General features: G+C 41.4%; 1 protein-coding gene across 1 annotated transcript in view; it reads right to left on the reverse strand.

Moving 5' to 3' along the window:
* Positions 1–18,846, reverse strand: part of CTTNBP2 (cortactin binding protein 2) — a 253,837-nt gene that overhangs the window by 141,497 nt on the left and 93,494 nt on the right. The window contains 2 exon segments of the mRNA XM_007954509.1: positions 3,435–5,091; positions 17,107–17,331. Of these exon segments, the coding sequence (XP_007952700.1) occupies positions 3,435–5,091; positions 17,107–17,331 (1,882 nt within the window).

Genomic DNA, 18,846 nt, shown 5'->3' on the forward strand with positions numbered 1-18,846 from the left:
GGGATCTAGTAGTTCTTCTGCAAGGAGGGAGATGTAACGAATTGCTGTTTGAAAAATTTATCAGGCAAGTTTAGTAAAACTTTACATTTGGAAGTTTTGTTGTTGTTCAATGTTTCATCTTTAGGTGGAGAAACTAATAGGTCAGAGAAAATCTGAACTTTAAGATTACACCTAGAAAGGGTCAGAAACGGACTAAGGACACCTCCTACCTCTCAGTCCAGAGCACTTCCTACCAATGAAATGGGAGCAAACATAGTGGCCTGCATTTGGCAGACAGGCTCTGTCCCTATGCCCTGTTTTAAACATGTTTAGCAGGTCAGTGTCCTTCAGTGAGCTTATGACCTGGAGGACCACAACCAGGTTGAGGATGGCGGGAGCTCTGTTGCTCTCTAGTTGCAATGTGTATGGCAGCAAAAAATAGGGACAATCTAACCGAAATGGAGTTAAAATCCTACATCTCATGTAGAAAGTTGAGGCTCACCTACACACAGAAAGTTGAGTTATCACCTCCGTTACGCAATCATGCTTCCATTCCCTGGACAGACTTCCAGTTGCTGTCACATCAATTCTGACTCATGGTGACTCTATGTGTGTCAAAGCAGAACTGTCCTTCATAGGGTTTTTAAGGCTGTGACCTTTCAGAACAGATCACCAGGACTTTCTTCTGAGGTACCTTTAGGTGGGTTCAAACCACCAACCCTTCAGTTAGTAGCCCAGTGCTCAACCGTTTCTGCCACCCAGGAACAGACTAGGTGCTCAATAAACACATGCTGAATGACTAAAGACCCCATTCCCTTTTCTTTCCTTATAAATCACATCTTATCTTACAATCATGAGGCATGGAGACCTGCTATTCCACGAAAGGTAATCCTGAAATTCAGAGGATACTTTGGCCAAATGCAAAATCAGAGAATAGAAAATGAGAAACTAGTTTCCTCTATCATGTGGTGGCTACTTCTTTGGTTCTACAATTTATACTCCTTTGCTCCCAGAAGACAAGCAAAGGGCATTTGTCACAGGCATTACTGCTTCTTGATCCAAAATTCCACTGTTCTCTAGGGAGGTCATGCTAAACCACAACCAAACCCACTGCCACAGAAGGGATTCCGACTCACAGTGACACTATAGGACAGAGTAGAACTGCTTCATAGGGTTTCCAAGGCTGTAAATCTTTGCAGAAGCAGACTGTCCCATCTTTCTCCGGTGGAGCAGATGGTGGGTTCAAAGTGCTGACCTTCTGGTTAGCAGCTAAATGCAATGCTTTAACTACTGTGCTACCAGAGCTGCTTTAACCACTATGTCACCAGAGCAGGCCATGCTGGTAAATATATAAAAGACCAAGGATTCTCTCTTTAAAGGTTAACTTAAACTCTTGCTGACACAGTGGTCCTCAGTCATTTTATTTACATGACTGGGTGAGGGCATGTGCAGCTGGACCCTGCCTGGACCACAGTAACAACCAAGGAGCCAACTGGCAAAGGATCAAGGTATCAAAGCAAGCATAGCTTTGTGTTTGAAAACCTGACAGAATCTTATGTCCCAAGGAATGTCTATTTTACAGCCTATACATTTATGGCCTCAGCATTGCCCCACTCCAAACAATTTTGGAAGTCGTGCTTTGCTACTGCTTTAAGACCTAACAGCCCATTCTTTGATTCTCCTGAATGGTAGCAAAAATTCCTCCTCAGAGTATAGACTTGATTACTGGCAAACAGCCAATTGCCATTTTGGACCTTGAGAAAGGCTATACAGCTGAGTAATGCCACCTTGGGTCAAGCATATGGAATGCTGACTGCTGGTAAAGGCATCACAAAGCAATACCAAAGTTAATTTTGAAGCAAAACTCTCAAAAAATATTAAGCAACAACACTACTGAAGAAGTATCTCCGTTTACTGATCACTTACTCAGGTCCTTTGAGTAAGCGATCAATTATCCTAATAGGCACCCCATAATCTCCACAGTAAGGATGAAAACTTGCTCATTTTAAGAAAAAGATCACTAGAATCACAGAGCCGTAAACGACAGAGCCTAAATTCCAACACAGATCTCTGTGACTTCAGAGTCCATACTATTTCCAGTTCCAAATTCTGTACCTGAAATAAGAACAGAGCCTGTCTAGGAGCTGGATTTCAAAGAGAATAACTGGATAAGGAAGTCCTGCTGGTGCACAGTTCTCATTACCTGACAATTAGCAAGAATAGTGCTACCTGGTTTTCTCATTCCCACTCTCTCTACTAAGTTTTAAATGCAAAAAAAAAAAAAAACCAGTTGCCATTGAGTCAACTCTGATTCAGAGTAGCACCATGCTTCACAGGGTATTTGATGGTCATTCTTTGGAAGTAGATGGTTAGGACTTTTTCCTGAGGTGCCTCTGGGTAGACTGAACTCCCCACATTTAGTTAGCAGTCAAGCGTGTTAACAGTTTGTACCACCCAGGGTCTCCAAGTTTTAAATATAACCTACTAAAACCTTCCTTTCATTCTAAAAGTCCCCCCAACACACACACACTGAACCAATGGTCTCAGCAAAGCTCTAAGCTCCTGTGATAGCATAAACTGTCTCCAAAGCTGAAATAGAACTTTACACTGTAAAGTATTTGAGAGCCTTGTTTACTCAGTGAAGAACTCGGGGCCAGTTATGTAAATAAAAAGCAATGCTTCTCTACCACTATCTCAGAAAAGGGAAAAATCCAGTTCTTTTTTGGTTTCTTTAAGACACCCAGATTCACTGACTTCATAAACCACACCTGATGTGGGAGCCTTCTCTAATATAGCTCATTTGCCTTACTACCCATCTGTGCTCAAGTGTTGGAAGAAGACATCTCTAAATAGGGTAAACTATCTGAAATACAATGAATTTAGAACAGAGATTTATAAAAACAAACACTCCACTTTTGAAGTTGAAAAACAACAACTTAATCTTGAACTGGTACCAATTACAGAACAAACCTAATTGATTTGATCATCCAGGGTTGTCTGTCATTTTATTAACTTATTGCAGGGATTTTTTTCTTGATGTTATCTCAGAAGAAAATTAAACACATACTGTCTGCTGATGACCTGCTAATTCTGAGGCCTTGTGAGATGAATATTTAATAAGAAGGCATCCTCTTTCCTCTCATAGAAATGTTTTAGTCTCTTGAAATTAATGGTCTCCATGTGCTCTAAACCACTATTTTCAGGTTGTTTTAAAAGAAGAAAGCACTTAGTATAACAAAACCACAATTCATACAGCAAGATGAATCACCATACCCCGGAGGCTTTAAGGAAAAATACAAAAAAAAAAAAAAAGAGAGAGAGAGAAAGGGGAAAGAAATAGAACGGATCAAATTAAAAAAAAATAAAAGGTTTCAAGGCAAATGTGAAAGAAATCAAGGCAAGTGAGAAGACAGGCCACATTCCTAGAAAAGGGTAAAATATTTCAATCCCTTTACCTGATGCTGTTACCAGGAGGCTGTCTGAGGCACCTGGTCTACAGGATGAGGCACTAACAGGGTTTATGGAAGAGCAAAGGGCAATGGTGGTGGGAAGGACAAGGGAACTGTCTGAACATGCAGGTTGGTTCAGTCCACGGGTTTCAGCACGCCAGGCACCCACCTGAGACGTGGCCAGGGCTGAAACGGCACAGCCTGCAGGTGCCACAGTTAAATCTATGGACGGTTTTGGTGGCAGCTGAGGGGAAGATGACTTAGGGAGGTTCTCCTCATTTATTACCCTGTTCCCTTGTGGCAAATTGGAAGGAGGTGAGGCCACAGTTTTGTTATCAACTTTGGCCCCTGCACTCGAGGCCCTGCTGCTATCCATAATAGCCTTGAGTTGGGGGTGTGGTGGAGAAGGAGTCTGGGAGAGCCCTGGCTTTTTTGGAGGGATGGGAGGAGGATTTCCTCTGTCAACTCGCGCTACACTGGGAGTCTTTAAACTGGTCCGACCGACTGGAGGGTGGGTGCCGACATCCCCTGTGGGGGATGCTCCAGATCTGGGGGGAGCGCCTGCTTGAGGGCTCGTGAATCTTGACAGCGCTTGGGTTACAGTATTCCGGGCGAGCTGTTTGGCCACCAGGTTGTCACGGCTGGTAGGAGAGACATCTCTTGAAGGAGGACTTTGGGTCGTATTTCCATTTTGGTCTTGGTCATTAGCATTGCCCTGAAATCTAAATCTAGCTGCTTGGATTCGTGGGGTTAGACCTGGATGCAAAGATGCATTGGCACATGGTGAGTGTAAACTATGCATAGAGGAAGCCTGTGAGTAGTTCTGGGATGCTATGCTTGGTGTTTGAACGGCAGGAAGGGCAGCATTATTGGGAAGAGGGGGTGTGCTACTTGCTAAATCTGGTGTTGAGCCACTATTTGGTCCATTTTCCTCAATTCTGTTTGCACTTGGAGGAGGGACAGTGGGTAGAGAGGACACAATCAAGTCACCATGGGAAGCCTGCCTGTCAACAGTGGGCCTGACCAATGGGGCACTAGTGCACATATTCCCTTTTGCACTTGCAGAAATGAGGGGGCTCCCTGCAGAAGGCTTGACGGGTACACTCAAAGGCAACTTCTTCACATGGTCAGTGCTTTCGATCACTAGGTCAGTCTGACAAGCAACAGACCTCGTCACAGGTCCTTCTGTTCCCACTGATATGGAAACCAAGCGCCTATCTTTTGCCTTCCGGGGAAGAGAGAGGCTTGGTTTGCTATCACTTCCCCTCTTCAGCTGCTCGATCATCTTCTTCATCTTGTCTATCTCTTCCTTGAGGTCAGTCGTGTGGGCTTCCTCGCGGTTCAGCTTGGCACGAAGCTGCTCCCTTTCGGTGTCGAACTCAGAGAGCTGCTTTTCCATCTGAGCTTCCATTTCTGTGCTTTTTCGTTTCTCGGCGGAGAGTTCCTCTTCTAATTCACTCGTCCTTTTCTTCTCCTCTTCCAGCTGGGCCATGGCTTCCTCGACCTTCTGGGCCTCCTCAATGACTTTGCCAGACAGCTGCTTGCACTCCTTCACCAGCATGAGGACCACGTGCTTATTCTTGCCACGCTCCTCCTCCAGGCGGGCGGTGAGCTTCCTGTGCTCCTGCTCCAGGGCCTGGAGCTGGAGCTTTTCCATTTCCAGCTGAAAGACATTCACAAGACAACTCTAGTTAGTTTACAAACAACAACAAAAATCTTTTTAGCCAAATAAATGCTTTTTTGTGGGATTTTTATTAATTTTCTGGCAATCATATGCTCTGGGTTAGCTAAAACGCCACATTTCCAAAATGTGCTGCAATGTTGTTGTTGTTGTTGTTGTTATGTGCCGTCGAGTCAGACCTGACTCATAGCGACCGGAAAGATAACACTTCAAAGATTTGGATTTTTATTAAGTTTTGAACAATCACATGCATTGGGTTAGCTACAATGTTGCATTTCCAAAATGTGCTGCAATAGGAAAGATAACATTTGAAAGACTCATTAAAAATGAGAAAACAGATGTAAACGGATTTATGAAAAACACTTGAGTGATGTCGGGCACAGAGGATTTTCTCAATCTAGTAAAGGTTAACTATAGAAAAGAAGAGCAATAACCTGATGCTTCAGATCTCTACACTGAATTTGGAAAGGTCTGCTTTCACGAACGAGAGCTTCATGAGGAAACTGGTGATGTTAGGAAAGAAAAAAAGGCTTTTTGCTTCAGAATTACTAACTAATCTTTGAAGTACAGCATAATGAAAACAGAGGACTTCAGATCAGTTCTGAGCTCTGATATCTGCTTTTGTATTACTCAGCTAAGTAATTTAACTCTGCGTGTGGCAAGATGAGCTGCTGTTATGTGAAAGTTCCTTGAAAATTATAGACTTAAGGAAACATAAGATTGTATCATGACTATAATCAGCATCAGTGAACCCCAAGTCCCACCTCGTCTCCTACTTTGAGCTTCTTTGCCTACTTAGCCCCACTACACCAGCCTCTCTGATGTCTCCTGAACACTCTTAAACATGTTCCTGCCTTGGGGTCTTTGACCCTAATTTTCCTGCTCTAGAATGCCTTCCACCACACCCCTGTATGCCGGACTCCTGTGTTAAGCACTACACAAGAGAGACTGGCAGAAGGGGTGAATGAGAGCTAAAATCTAGCCCTGCCGTACTTGCAGAACCGTGTGCCCAGGCATGGCTGCCCTGCCAAGACACAGGCGCACCTTTGCACCTTTCCGTCCCCGAAAGGAACTGTGTGTTCACCAAGGCATAGACCCCTAAGGCTGGTGCTTTCTGGAGTAGAAATATTTTTAACTGACCAACCTAGAAAGAGAACTTTTAAAAACTTAAATGATCTCTTTAGGTGTTTTCTAATATGCACAAAAGCACTGACAGTGCCACAGGCTGGCTCCTTAATTTCCTGCAGGCATTTTCAGTGACGTCCTCTTGAACCACCCTATTAGAAATGTTATTCTCTCCCCTGTACTTCCACCACCCGGCTGTCAGTTTGTCACAGTGTGGTGGCTTGTGTGTTGCTCTGATGCTGAGAGCTATGCCACTGGTACTTCAATTACCAAGATTTGCCCATGATGGAGGAGTTTCAGCAGAACTTTCACACTGAGACAGACAAGGTAGAAGGGCCTGGCTATCTACTTCCAAAAATTAGCCACATGGATCATAACAGGACACTTTCTTTCTTTTTTAACATCACCAGTTCCCTCATGGAGCTCTCGTTCGTGAAAGCAGACCTTTCCAAATTCAGTGTTGAGATCTGAAGCATCAGGTTATTGCTCTCCTTTTCTATAGTTACCTTGAATAGACTGAGAAAATCCTCTGTGCCTGACGTCACTCAAGTGTTTTTCATAGATCGTTTTCATAAATCCTGACTAGCTTGCATTGGGTATGTTTACCAAGAGAAATCGATAGCTAGAGGAGGTTATCATGTTTGGTGAAACAGAGGGCCAGTGAGGGCCAAGAAGACCCTCAGTGACATGGACTGGCACAACAGCTGTAGTGACAGACTTGAACATGCTGGCCTCTTGAGGATGACATGGGACCAGGCAACGTTTTGTTCTGTTGTACATGAGGTTGCCATGAGTTGGAGTTGACTTGGTGGCAGCTATCTATCCACCCCTGTACTTGTCATACTTACCTGGTACCTGCCGCCTTCTCTCACTGGTATATGACTCCATGAGAGCAGGCAGGGTGTTTCATAGGCTGTTGTGTCCCAAGACCTAGAACAGTGTCTGGTGCACAGTAGTGTTTCATAAAGTGTTGAATGAATGCATGAAATTAAAACAGTTCGACAGAAAGAACACACTTCCAAACGCTGATGCGTTTCTGAGTTCTCGGGCAGCTCTAGCGATGCCCTACTCTAATCTGTCTGCACAGGTTTCTCCCTTCTCTCCAGAGGAATGTCCCATGACGTGCTCTTGGTTGGACCTGCCAGGAGCTGGGATGTAGCAGTGAGCTGGTCCACAGCCTTATCTTCTCAATTAGAAATGTCCTAATCGTGGTGCATATAAGAACTATAGGCCACAAAAGTTAATGTGGCTCCAGCTGATTAAAGATATGGAAAGCACTTTTATCCCCCCCCTCCCCGATGTTAAATACAAACATACTCTCAAGAGACTCAACACTTATCTAAGTCCATTTTGAGTCATCAAAATGGAGGCACTCCCAGGCTCCATTAGCTGTGAGGGGCACTCCTGTTCCTCACCCTACTGTGAAAATCCATTACTCCATGCCCTCATAGTCAAGTAGTCATGGGACTAATAGGAGAAAGTGGCTCACTGCCCAGATAGGGGGTCAAAGATATTATTCATTTACTGTGGAGTATTTCCTGCTTTGAAAACAGTTGCTGAATAGCATTGGGATGGGTTCCATGCATAGGTAACCAGGACTATAAATAATTCCCCAAGAATAACGAGGGACAGTTGCTTATTGCATACATTCTATCCTACTGCATGAAATTTTAGGAATAACTTCAGTGGATTAGGCAAGATTTGGGGAAAATAGTGTATTTCATTCATACAGGTACCTCACAGAAAACTGACTCTTTAATAAATAAAGCACACTGAATGCTTCTAAATGCATCAGATAGGAGGTTGCTAGAAGCCATACACAACTATTAAGAAAAAATTAAACTTATTTTTACATCAACACCAACCAAAAAAAAAAATTCTTACAGCAATGGGAGAAAAAGCATAATCTTAAGTCAATTTTCAGCTTACATTTACCATCTAAGTTTCATAATTTACCTTTGAAAGATGTGTTGTAGGATTTTAATTTTACAAACTAACTAGAGGCCAGGAGGCTTAGTGATTTCCCTGATGTCATCTAGGTAGTCTGTGTCAGAATCTTGGCAATCACTCAGGATCTCCTGGTTTTAAGCTGTTCTCACCCTATCACACATCCTGTCCACAGTATTTCTTCACTATGGGTCATCACACTTTATTTTTTAAATGACAACTTTCATTTTACATTTCAAAATCAAACTGAAGAAAGACTTCCAACAGAAGATCAACTCAATTATCTCAGATATTTAGTATACAGAAAGCATAAAAGCACCCACAACTCTTTTGCATCTCAGTCCTTTCTTCACTTGTGCTTTACCAATCCTTGTTTCAGATTAATACCTGTCTTCTTTAATATGCCTCATGGTTAGCAGAGCAGAGGAATCCACACAACTAATGCACCCACAAACACAAGGTTCCCAACTCAGCTGAGCTCTCAGCCTCAAACATCAATCACTCTACTTAACTTTAACATCTTCTACTATTTATATCAATGGAGATTTCAAACCTCTGCCACTTTTCCCCAAACATCACCCAATGCCCACCCACCAAATGACTCTCAGTTTATCCTCATAGATTCTTCCATCTAGATAATTCAGACCAACTCCTGTTTCCGCCTTAAACTTAGGTCCTTCCCTTCAACCAGAGAAAGGTTTCTAGCTCCTGTTAAAGGTCAGCCTTTACTTCAGCAATTAACCTAATCTCTTGTCACCGTGGAGGCTCACCCCATCAGTTATCACATTGTTGTTTATAAATATTAAACATCCCCCTTTCTACCAGCTCCTTCCAATGAGGATATAAAAATACTCTCATACTTCAAAATTTTTTAATTCCACTCCAGAAACAAATAAAAGTAATGCTCTTAAGAGACTAACAGATGTAGTACTGAGTTCTGATCCCAGATTTATTAGCTGTGTGACTTCATATGTTATTTGTCTACATATAATTTCTGCTCAGTTCCCTTATCTGCACATGCCTATAACAGAGCAATAATAGTAACTGTAACATTCAATGAGAAAATGCATATAAAATACCTGGCATAGTGCCTGACCCTAAAAAATAGTATGTTTTCAATTAATAATACAATAACTATTAATATTATTTAAACATGTGTTGATGTCCCACAACAGTTTTTCCTCCCATAATGCATGTAAGAAATCAGATGTCTTAATGCACTGGGCAAATCTGCTGCAAAAGACCACTTTAAAGCGTTGAAGAGCAGAGATGTCACCTTGAAGACTAAAGGGTGCCTAACCCAGGCCATAGTATTTTCAATTGCCTCATATCCATGTGCAAGTTGACAAAGAATAAGGAAGACTGAAAAAGAATTGATACTTTTGAATTGTGGTTTTGGTGAAGAAAACTGAAAATACCAAGGAGTACCAGAAGAACAAACAAATGTGTCCTGGAAGAAGTACAGGTGGAATGTTCCTTAGAAGCAAGAATGGCAAGACTTGGTCTCACCTAGTCTGGTCACGTGGTTAGCAGGGACCAGCCCCTGGAGAAGGAGGGTCACAGAAACGGGAAGAGCCTGAATGTGATGGGCTGACACAGTGGCTGCAATGATGCACTCAAGCACAGCAAGGATTGTGAGGACGGCACAGGAACGGACAGGGTTCTGTTCTGTTGTATGTGGGGCTGCTGTGAGTCAGAACTGACAGGATGGCACTGAAGAACAACCACCACACAAATTTAAGGGCAAAAAAGGGATTTCAAGGACAGACCTCATTAAATCTCCAAATGAGTATTTTTATAAGTAAGACAGGGATAGAATTCAAAAACTGCAAAGTACATCAGAGAAAATTCCACTGCCAGTAATGGTGGAGTAATGTTTATTAGATGAACTCTCCTGTTGACAAATCCTTGACAAAAATTAACTATTTGAAGGCTCTAGAGAGCAACAAAAAGAGATTAATTTGCATCCCTCAATCCTAAGTGGTCTGAAGGAATGGCAGAAATTCACAAAGAATGACAACTATTAAGGACTTTCAATTTTTTGTAGCATTTATCGCAAACAGAATAAACATAAAGAGCACTGGCCCAAGAATCCAGAGTTCTTAGCTCTGTTATCAAGTTAACCATATAGCATTGAAACGTACCATAGCACAGTGGCTAAGTACTGGATTCTGGGGGGCAGCTTTCTGTGTTCAAATCCAGGCTCTTTCACTTATTATTTCTGCAAACACAGGCAAATTGCTTTGCTTAAATTTAAATTCTCTGCTGCCTCATTTTCCTTATTTTCTGAAGTGGGGAAAATAATAGCACCTACTATATAATATTCTGAGGCTCAAATGAGTTACTTCAATAGGGCATGGCATGTACTAATTAAATGTTCTCTGAGCATACTGTCACTTCAGGGGACTCCCTTCATTTCTCTGGATTTGATCACATAATCTTGAAACCACTCCCCTCACCACTACGAAAAGTCTTTGATTCTGTCCTTTTTCATCAGTAAAACCAAAAAAAAACAAACTCACTGCCGTTGAGTCGATTCCGACTCATAGTGACCCCTCCTTAGGTCTCCGAGGAGGTATCTCTACAGAAGTAGATTGCCCAGTCTTCCTTCCAAGGAGTGACTGGTGGGTTTGAACCTCCAGCCTTCTGGTTAGCAGTCAGATGCCTTAGCTTTAATATTGTCAATAAGAAATTTTTAAGATTATTCAGAACAACACACTGGTTTAAATTTGAATGAGCTATTATTTATGTTCATACACATATGGCAAACTGCCTACTATGCACAAGGTACCATGCTAGATAGATGCTACCACCATAAACTCCCCTTATTCGAGAACCTTATAAAATTTGTTAAGAGTCAATCAAACAGGCATTTACTATTACAATAAAAAAGGGGTCACAGCCTCCTGCATACACAGATTACAGAGTCCCAGGTGACTTTGTTGTTCAAGGAATCTTTATCTCCTCACAACTACTTTCAAGTAGGGGCTGAGGGAAATCTTTCATGGAGCAGTATCCTCAAACACTTTGCAAAGAGGAGTGGACTGGGTAGAAGAGCTCTGAAGAAATGATTCAGCGACAGTGGTAGTGAGGAAGTGGGAGTTTGCTCCAAGAATAGCACCCAGACTAGTAGCCATGAATGAGGAGTCACCAAGCACATGTTTCCACAGAATGAAAGGGAAAGCTATGTAGGTGGGAGCAGCCATGTAAAGGCAATTAGTTCTAATTCATAGTGGAAAGCAGTTATGGTCATTGATGCAATGGGAACTCAGAGGGCATGACTGCCACAACCACAAAATATCCTTAAGGCACTATCTAAATTCCTTATTTTCCCAAAATCTTGTAACACTTACTGGGCCCTTGTCCCCTTTTTATCTGGTCACCCCATGTACCTGGCTGGTCCTTCTCTGCACAATAGGGCAATAATAGTAACCACGTTATAGGATTAAATAGGGTGATGCGTGTAGAGCATGACATAAGCAAATGCCTAATAATAAATATATTTAAATATTTCTTTTGTTGGTTTGTTTTGTTTCATGGAGCTGAAGCTCACAGTTGGCAGTTCAGGTTCTACAGTTGTCTTGTGCCCCCTCTTAATCTACAGTCTCAAGAGAGGGACGCTCTAAGTGGAAATGAGTTTGTCTTGTTTCTGGTTACATGGTTTGGGTGAACCGCACTGTGCTAAATCACTGCTTAGAGCCACAGACCTCAGTCTGCAGCTCCCTCTGGTAATCCCTTTGTCACACTCCTGGGGAGTCAAAATGCATTCTGAAAAATAATATGAATTATACAAAAAAGACTCAGGAATGAGCCAAAAACAATCATTCATGTACAAAATGTCCTAAATACAGTTTCTGGGGGAAAAAAAAAGTTATTTCTATAAAGTCTACAAAGCAATTTAAAATTAAAATATACATATAACAGGACTGTTACATAATGAAGTAGAGAGCATTGAATATAAATGGCAGAAAATGAAGTAATATTATTTATAATAGGAAGAAAAACCAAAATAAAGTACATAATAAACCAAATGATTTTATTGCTTCATTTTGTTTCTTTGTTCCTGGCCCATCTGTCATTTCTTTGGTTGTCTAGCCCCAGAAACCCCATCCTATGCTGGGAGAATTCCCCACTCTCTGATTCTTCCCTACAGAGGCTCTGCTATTGCTGCTGTTAGGTGCCGTCAAGTTGATTCCAGCCCATAGTGACTCCATGTGACAGAGCAGCACTGCCCCACAGTTTTCTAGGCTGTGACTTGATGAGAGCAGACCGCTAGGTCTTTCTCCTACAGCTTCTGGGTGGGATCAAACTGCCCACTTTCAGTTAGCAGCCAAGTGCCTAACCATTGCACTACTAGTGCTCCCTGTAGAGGCTACTATGCACGATATTTGTTTTCCTGGTCTTCCTTGTAGCTAAAGAGAAGGTGTGTGGCCTAAGCCTGGCCAAACTGATGTAGGTGCCCTAGGCTTCAGATTGGCAGTGAATGATGCAAAGCAGCAGGGCCAATGAAGGCACCACTCACTCGGAACCCAGAGCAGTGATGGCAGTAGGGCCATGGTGCATGGGGAGGTGTAAGCTCCAGCACCTAGCACTCTTCAGCAGAAGCACTGTCTGCTTCAGACTAGCCCTGTAGCGAGCTTCTGGTTATGAGGCTAGCTGGGAAGGGCTGGTCCCCAACTTTCCCAGCAGTGCTGTACAAAACTACATCAACTAATACTTCGTAACAATCAGTACACTTCCTTTCTGGTTAAATCACTAGGCAGTGGTTTCACTTGCTTGCAACTCACAATCTGTACCGTGTTGCTGCTGTTGTCAGTTGTCAAGGAGGCTGTGACTCATGTACAACAGAACAGAACTGTGCCCAGTCCTGTGCTATCTTCATGGTCACTGCAATGTTCAAAGCCACTGCTGTGGTCACTGTGTGTTAAGAGTGCCTTCCAGTCTGAAAGGATCTCTGATGGTGCAGTGGTGAAGGCATCTGGCTGCTAACCAAAAGGTCAGCAATTCAAAGCCTTCAGGTGCTCTGAGGGAGAGACATGAGGCAGTCTGCTTCAGTAAAGATTTACAGCCTTGGAAACCCTTTGGGGCAGTTCTACAGTGTCCTGTCAGGTCACTCGAGTCAGAATTGCCTCAATGGCAATGGGATTGGTTTTTAGTTTCCAACCTAGAGGGCTCATCTTCCAGTGCTTTGTTGGACACTACCTGTGGTGGTTATGTTTGTTGGTCAACTTGGCTGGGACTCGTTGAGTGGCTGGGCAGCTGGTGGTAGTTATTCCCCATGATGAGACTGGTCCCCACTCCAGTCTCATCATGAATCAGCTCCATGGTGGGATCTACCACAAGCAGATGAGTAGCTGCTTTGAGTATGTGGTCTCCTTCTCATATATAAGAAGCAGCTTTGGGAATGGTCTCTAGCCTATGGCACACTTGGACACTGCATGTAGCTATGTCGTTGCTCAGCAGCCTGCTATGCTCTGCCAACCTTGGGACTTATAATGGACTTAAGTTAATGGCCTGCCGTGTGGTTTGGTAACATCGGGACTGTGCCTTTTTACTTGTCAACCCTGGTGCTTCTCAGCCTCAGCAGCCAGCAGCTGTCTGAGTGAAGAAATGCCTCTAGCTTCAGTGGGCTGGGAGCTAGACGCAGAGCCGGACCCCAGGATTGAGGGGCTTTCACCCAGCCCCTAGAGCCTGGCACTTTGAACTTGGACTTAAAGCCTCCAAATTGTAAGAATAAACTCCTGTTTGTTAAGGCCATCCCATTTGTGGTATATTTCTTATCAGAGTGGCACTAGGGAACCAGAACACTATCGTATTATGATCCATAGGCTTTTACTGGCTAATTTTTCTAAATAGATTGCCAGACCTTTCTTCCTAATCTGCCTTAGTCTGGAAGCTCCACTGAAATCTGTCTACCCTTATAGCAACATACAAGCCACCATAATAGGACAAACTCACAGACAGGTGGTGTTGCCACACAACTTACCTAACTATCCTGAGCTAACACCTGGATGAAGCTATTCATTCTCAGAGCTACTCTTTGCTTTTTTCACTGGTGAAAAGGATTGCTTCCCTCAGAATTTCCTAGTTATTATTTTTGGCTTCTTAAAGAATCTACTCAAATTAAAAAAGCTTTTCCTACTTTTGAACTAGAAATTATGTTTTGCAGTATTAATAAAATGTTTGAAAAAAATGTATTTCCTCCCTAGTGTTCAATTAATTAGAGTAGACACTATTAACAGATGATGTACAAGATAAACAATAAAAGCCCCAATATCCTCTGACCCTGGGTTCCTGGCTCAAAATGGAGAGACTCCCCCAGGTAGAGTTCCCCATTAGCTTACTCAAAGTGGCTTTACAGGATCAGTCAATGTGCCAAATTGGCTTCTGCCCCAATTTGTCTGGCACACAAATGACCAAACAGTTCACCTTCCAATTAGTAGTCTCAGCAGGAACCAACGCGTGAATGAGCGTGGCGTTTCTTCTCCTGCCCTGTGAGGCCAACCAGAGCAGTGTTCAGGCCAAATGTCTTAGAATACCACAGAGATACGCCCAGTGGCAGATGATAAATACTTGAATTGTAGATAATGGGGCCTTTGCTTCCCCAGACTTTGGCTCTGATGGTGACTGAAAGAACTGAATCCATTTATAAAAACAGATTTTATTTTTTTCTTACTGTTTACAACTGAAACTTTATCTGAATGCAAGCAAATTGAAGCTATTTGGATAAAACATTTACTTTCAGGACTAAAAGTGACCAGTAATTTTGATGTTAATTTAATAAATAAGATGGCCTTGGTGTTTCTGATCCTACCAGTCGATCTGGTGTCTTCTTTGTAAGTAGTGAGACAGGGCAAGAGCACAAACTCTAACGCTTCTCACATGCTACCATTTATCAGAATATCCTTTAAGGACTTCCTGTCAGTGCAAGGCTACACTGAGCCTACACAGCCAATGAATTCAGCCATAAAGGACTCCTGTATGCCCGTATTTGAAGAAGACAGACCACTAGCTCATTTCACATTAGGTTCCCAGGACCCACAGGACAGAAACAAATTTCCTTTTACTCTCAGCCAGGTTGGAAATGACCCAGTCATTTGAAAACACACAGGATGTAAATTGATTTAAAAAAAAAAAAAATTAGATAATAAATCCTTTCATTCAACTAGAAACAAGTTTCTTCTTCATTCTTTTTCCCTAAAAGAGAAATGGGAACTAAAATGAAGAACCAATGGAAATTTTAGTAAAGGATGCATTTCTTATAGAGGAAATGAAAACAAAAATATTTCCTTGAGTTTTGATAACACAGCATAAAAGCTTTATTATGAAATAGCTCCTTTGACATGTTAAGAACATAATTGAAATGTACCCCTCCAAGAAACACAAATGAGCTTCAGTGACATCAGCTGAAACAAACTGGCTCTTGGTTATGCGGTTTGTGGGGATTTTTGCAAACCTCCAGAGACCTCAGCGGTTTTCTACAGGGCTTTGTAGAAAGTGTACAGTCTGGAGTAAAATTGTTGGATTGTAGCTCACACTCATAGAAGGCCATCTCTTCTTCCCTACTAGTTTACCTAGTGCTTTTAGTTTTAGACCATGTGACATACTGAGGAAGAGATTTGCTTTTATTCAACATCTGTACGAGAACATTGGTGTATATGTGTGTATGCAAATATACAATCATAGGAAAAGAGCCACTATATGATAATATCCTACACTGTCATAATGAAGTGCGTTCATATTGTCAGCCAGGTGTTTACATGTAAACATACATATATATATATATATATATATATATATATATGGTATGTAAAGAATTATCTGAAAAGAACAAATACAAGGACCATTTTAATTTATGCTTTAATAATGCTAGAAAGAGCCTATTTGTTTGAATTCTAATAATACTAGACAGCATTTACTTCCCTGACTTCCTCATCTCCTTTTCAAAAGAACTCAACAGTCTCAGCCCATCTTAGAAGGGCAACATCTACTCTTCTACAACCTCGTGGTTGATCTTAGCAAGTTTTTGTCAAACTTAGTACTCTTTGAACCATGTACTCAAGTGCAATAAATATATGGGGATTCTTGGGGACGGGGGTGGGAGGAGGTTGGTTTAAAGGAAGCACATGTGAGCAGGAGCCTGGAGGTCTGTGTCTGACACCACCAGGCACACTCCAGAGGCACATTTGAGACTAACCAGGACTTGAGGCTGACAGGTTGCGAGATGGATATATCGTGCAAATTTTTATTCTAGTCTCCATGTGCTATTTTTAATCTCCAATGAAATGAAATGAGAAAGTAAAGTACAACATTTTCTAAATGCAAATAGGCATTTTAGACTGAAATTGGATAAAATAACTTGGGGATGCTACCACATAATCAGAGACTCCTGGTCAAATTGCTGGATTCCCCACCTACCAGCCAAGCATATGCTCATGGCATTAGGAAAGGGCTGTCCAAGAAAAAAAAAAAAAAAATTCATATTTTAAAGAAAGCATGAAAATAATCATCATTACAGAGAAAAATACCTTTGTAAATATCTCTTTGGGGTTTAGTACTATTTTTATCCTGAATTACATTTTCAAAAGGATACCAGAATCTCGTCAGCATTTTGTACTTCTAAGTTCTTAACCCTACATTTTATGAAAATATTTTAGAACAAGCAACACATGTGGTTTCCTCCTCCTACGTTGAGTAACATGCAAGCTGTGGTAGCATAGTGCCTAAAGGTACTTGACTGCTAACCAGAAGGCTGGTGGTTCAAACCCGCTAGCCACTCCTTGGAAGGAAGGTGGGGCAATCTACTTCCATAATGATACTGTCTTGGAAACCCAAGGAGGGGTCGCTATGAGTCGGGTCTGACTCAACAGCACATAACAACAACATTGAGTAATGGGGAAAATGATGGTGTAGAAGCTGCAATACCTTCTTCTGTCTGTTCTCCGCAGCAGCCAGCTGTGTGGACATCCGCTCCTGCATTTTTCTGCAGTGGGCCATGACAGCTTCAAGGATGGAGAGGGGGTTGGTGCAAACTGGCTTCTTCTCTTTATCCCCAGCACCTGCTTCATAGTCTCTCTGCAGTGCCAGGAATGGGTCATTTAAGTTAAATCTTCCGTACCGTTCTTGGATAAATACCTCCTTCCTGCGAGCCTAGAACAAAATCAGAGACATGCATTGATTGAAGAAAGGCATGAAGCTCTATGTAAAAATGTTTTGTGATTAGGTTTCCAAATGGTATTCTCAACCATGTTGTTGTATGTAATGGCTTAAGATGTCAGGCCATTAGTAAGGAAAATGTGATTCTAAGCCCTGGCCAGCCTGACATGTCATTCAAATGTTCTTCCTGAAGAAAGCTCTACCACCACCAGCTGCCAAATCATGATGACCCCAGGTGGGCCAGAGTAGAACTGTGCTCCACAGAGTTTGCAGTAGATGGTTGTTTGGAAAATGTTTAGGCCTTTCTTCCAAGGCATCTCTGGATGGATTCAAATTGCCAACCTCTCAGTTTGTAACCAAGCACATTAACCCTTTGTACTACCCAGTGACAACCATCTTTTAAATTATAAACAATGCAAATGTAATTTTCCCATAATGCACTTCTCCCTTAAGGATCTGATTTATAGGCACAGTCTTTCTTAATTTAAAGTAAATTCAGAAATATTAACAATTAAAACTTTTAGCAAACATTCAAAAATAAAATTAGCCCTATATTTATGTGAGTAATATTTCAAATAATGTTTTCTTTGTTAAAGAAGAAAATGCTTTCTGAAATGTTTTATAGAAAAAAATCATAATATTCATATTCTGTAAAGTTTGGTCAATTATAAAAGCCTTCAGAAAACTTAAGAAAATGCAAATATTTCTGATCATTTAAGGGCAAATATAGTTCACAGAATCCAGTAAAGAATGCAACCTCATTTTATTCTAAATGTCATCAGTGTCAAAGTTAATTTCATGTCCATATAATTAGCACCAAATGCAATTTTCTATAATTAGCCTATAATAGTCTGAATTAAAATGGGAAACAGCAGTAGACATATTGAAAATCAGCAACATTTTCCTAACATAGGTCATTCTGGACAAGCCACCAGGAAAAAAAAAATTCTGTCACTGTCAGTGGAAAACTAAATTACTTTACAATAAATTAAGCTTAATTGTCCAAAACGTTAAACGTATTTTCTAAAGATACATTACATACAATTTCTCACTTTACAAGCAATTGCCCTGAACAACTAAACTTTTCCATTTTTAGACTACTGTCAGTAAGCCAGCAACTAGATAAACACAAGTTACTATGACAAATGGGAAAGTTTAACATTTCTTTTCCTATTACCAAATTGGATTAAGAAATAAAAATTACAAAAGATCTTGTTTCATCACTGCAGTTTAGGTTAGCTTTTGGAGATCATTTTCAATTTAAAAGAGAGCAAAGTTTAAGCGCCTCTAGATTCTTCAAATCCAATTATGTAATCAGTGCACTGAATGCATATTACTTGAGAAATGAAATTTCAAACAATTTTATTTTGCCCTTCACTTTTCTCTTATAATTTAATCAATGTAGTACTTCTTTTTCCACCTCTGAATGAAAACTTGATGGCTATTTATGATCAGTTTTTGTTAATGAAAGTGCTACAGTCACTTGAAATCAAACAACAGAATCAATTT

Source organism: Orycteropus afer, unplaced genomic scaffold (assembly GCF_000298275.1).
Source record: "Orycteropus afer afer isolate SDZICR_OR568_19922 unplaced genomic scaffold, OryAfe1.0 scaffold00462, whole genome shotgun sequence".
Classification (NCBI taxonomy): Eukaryota; Metazoa; Chordata; class Mammalia; order Tubulidentata; family Orycteropodidae; genus Orycteropus; species Orycteropus afer.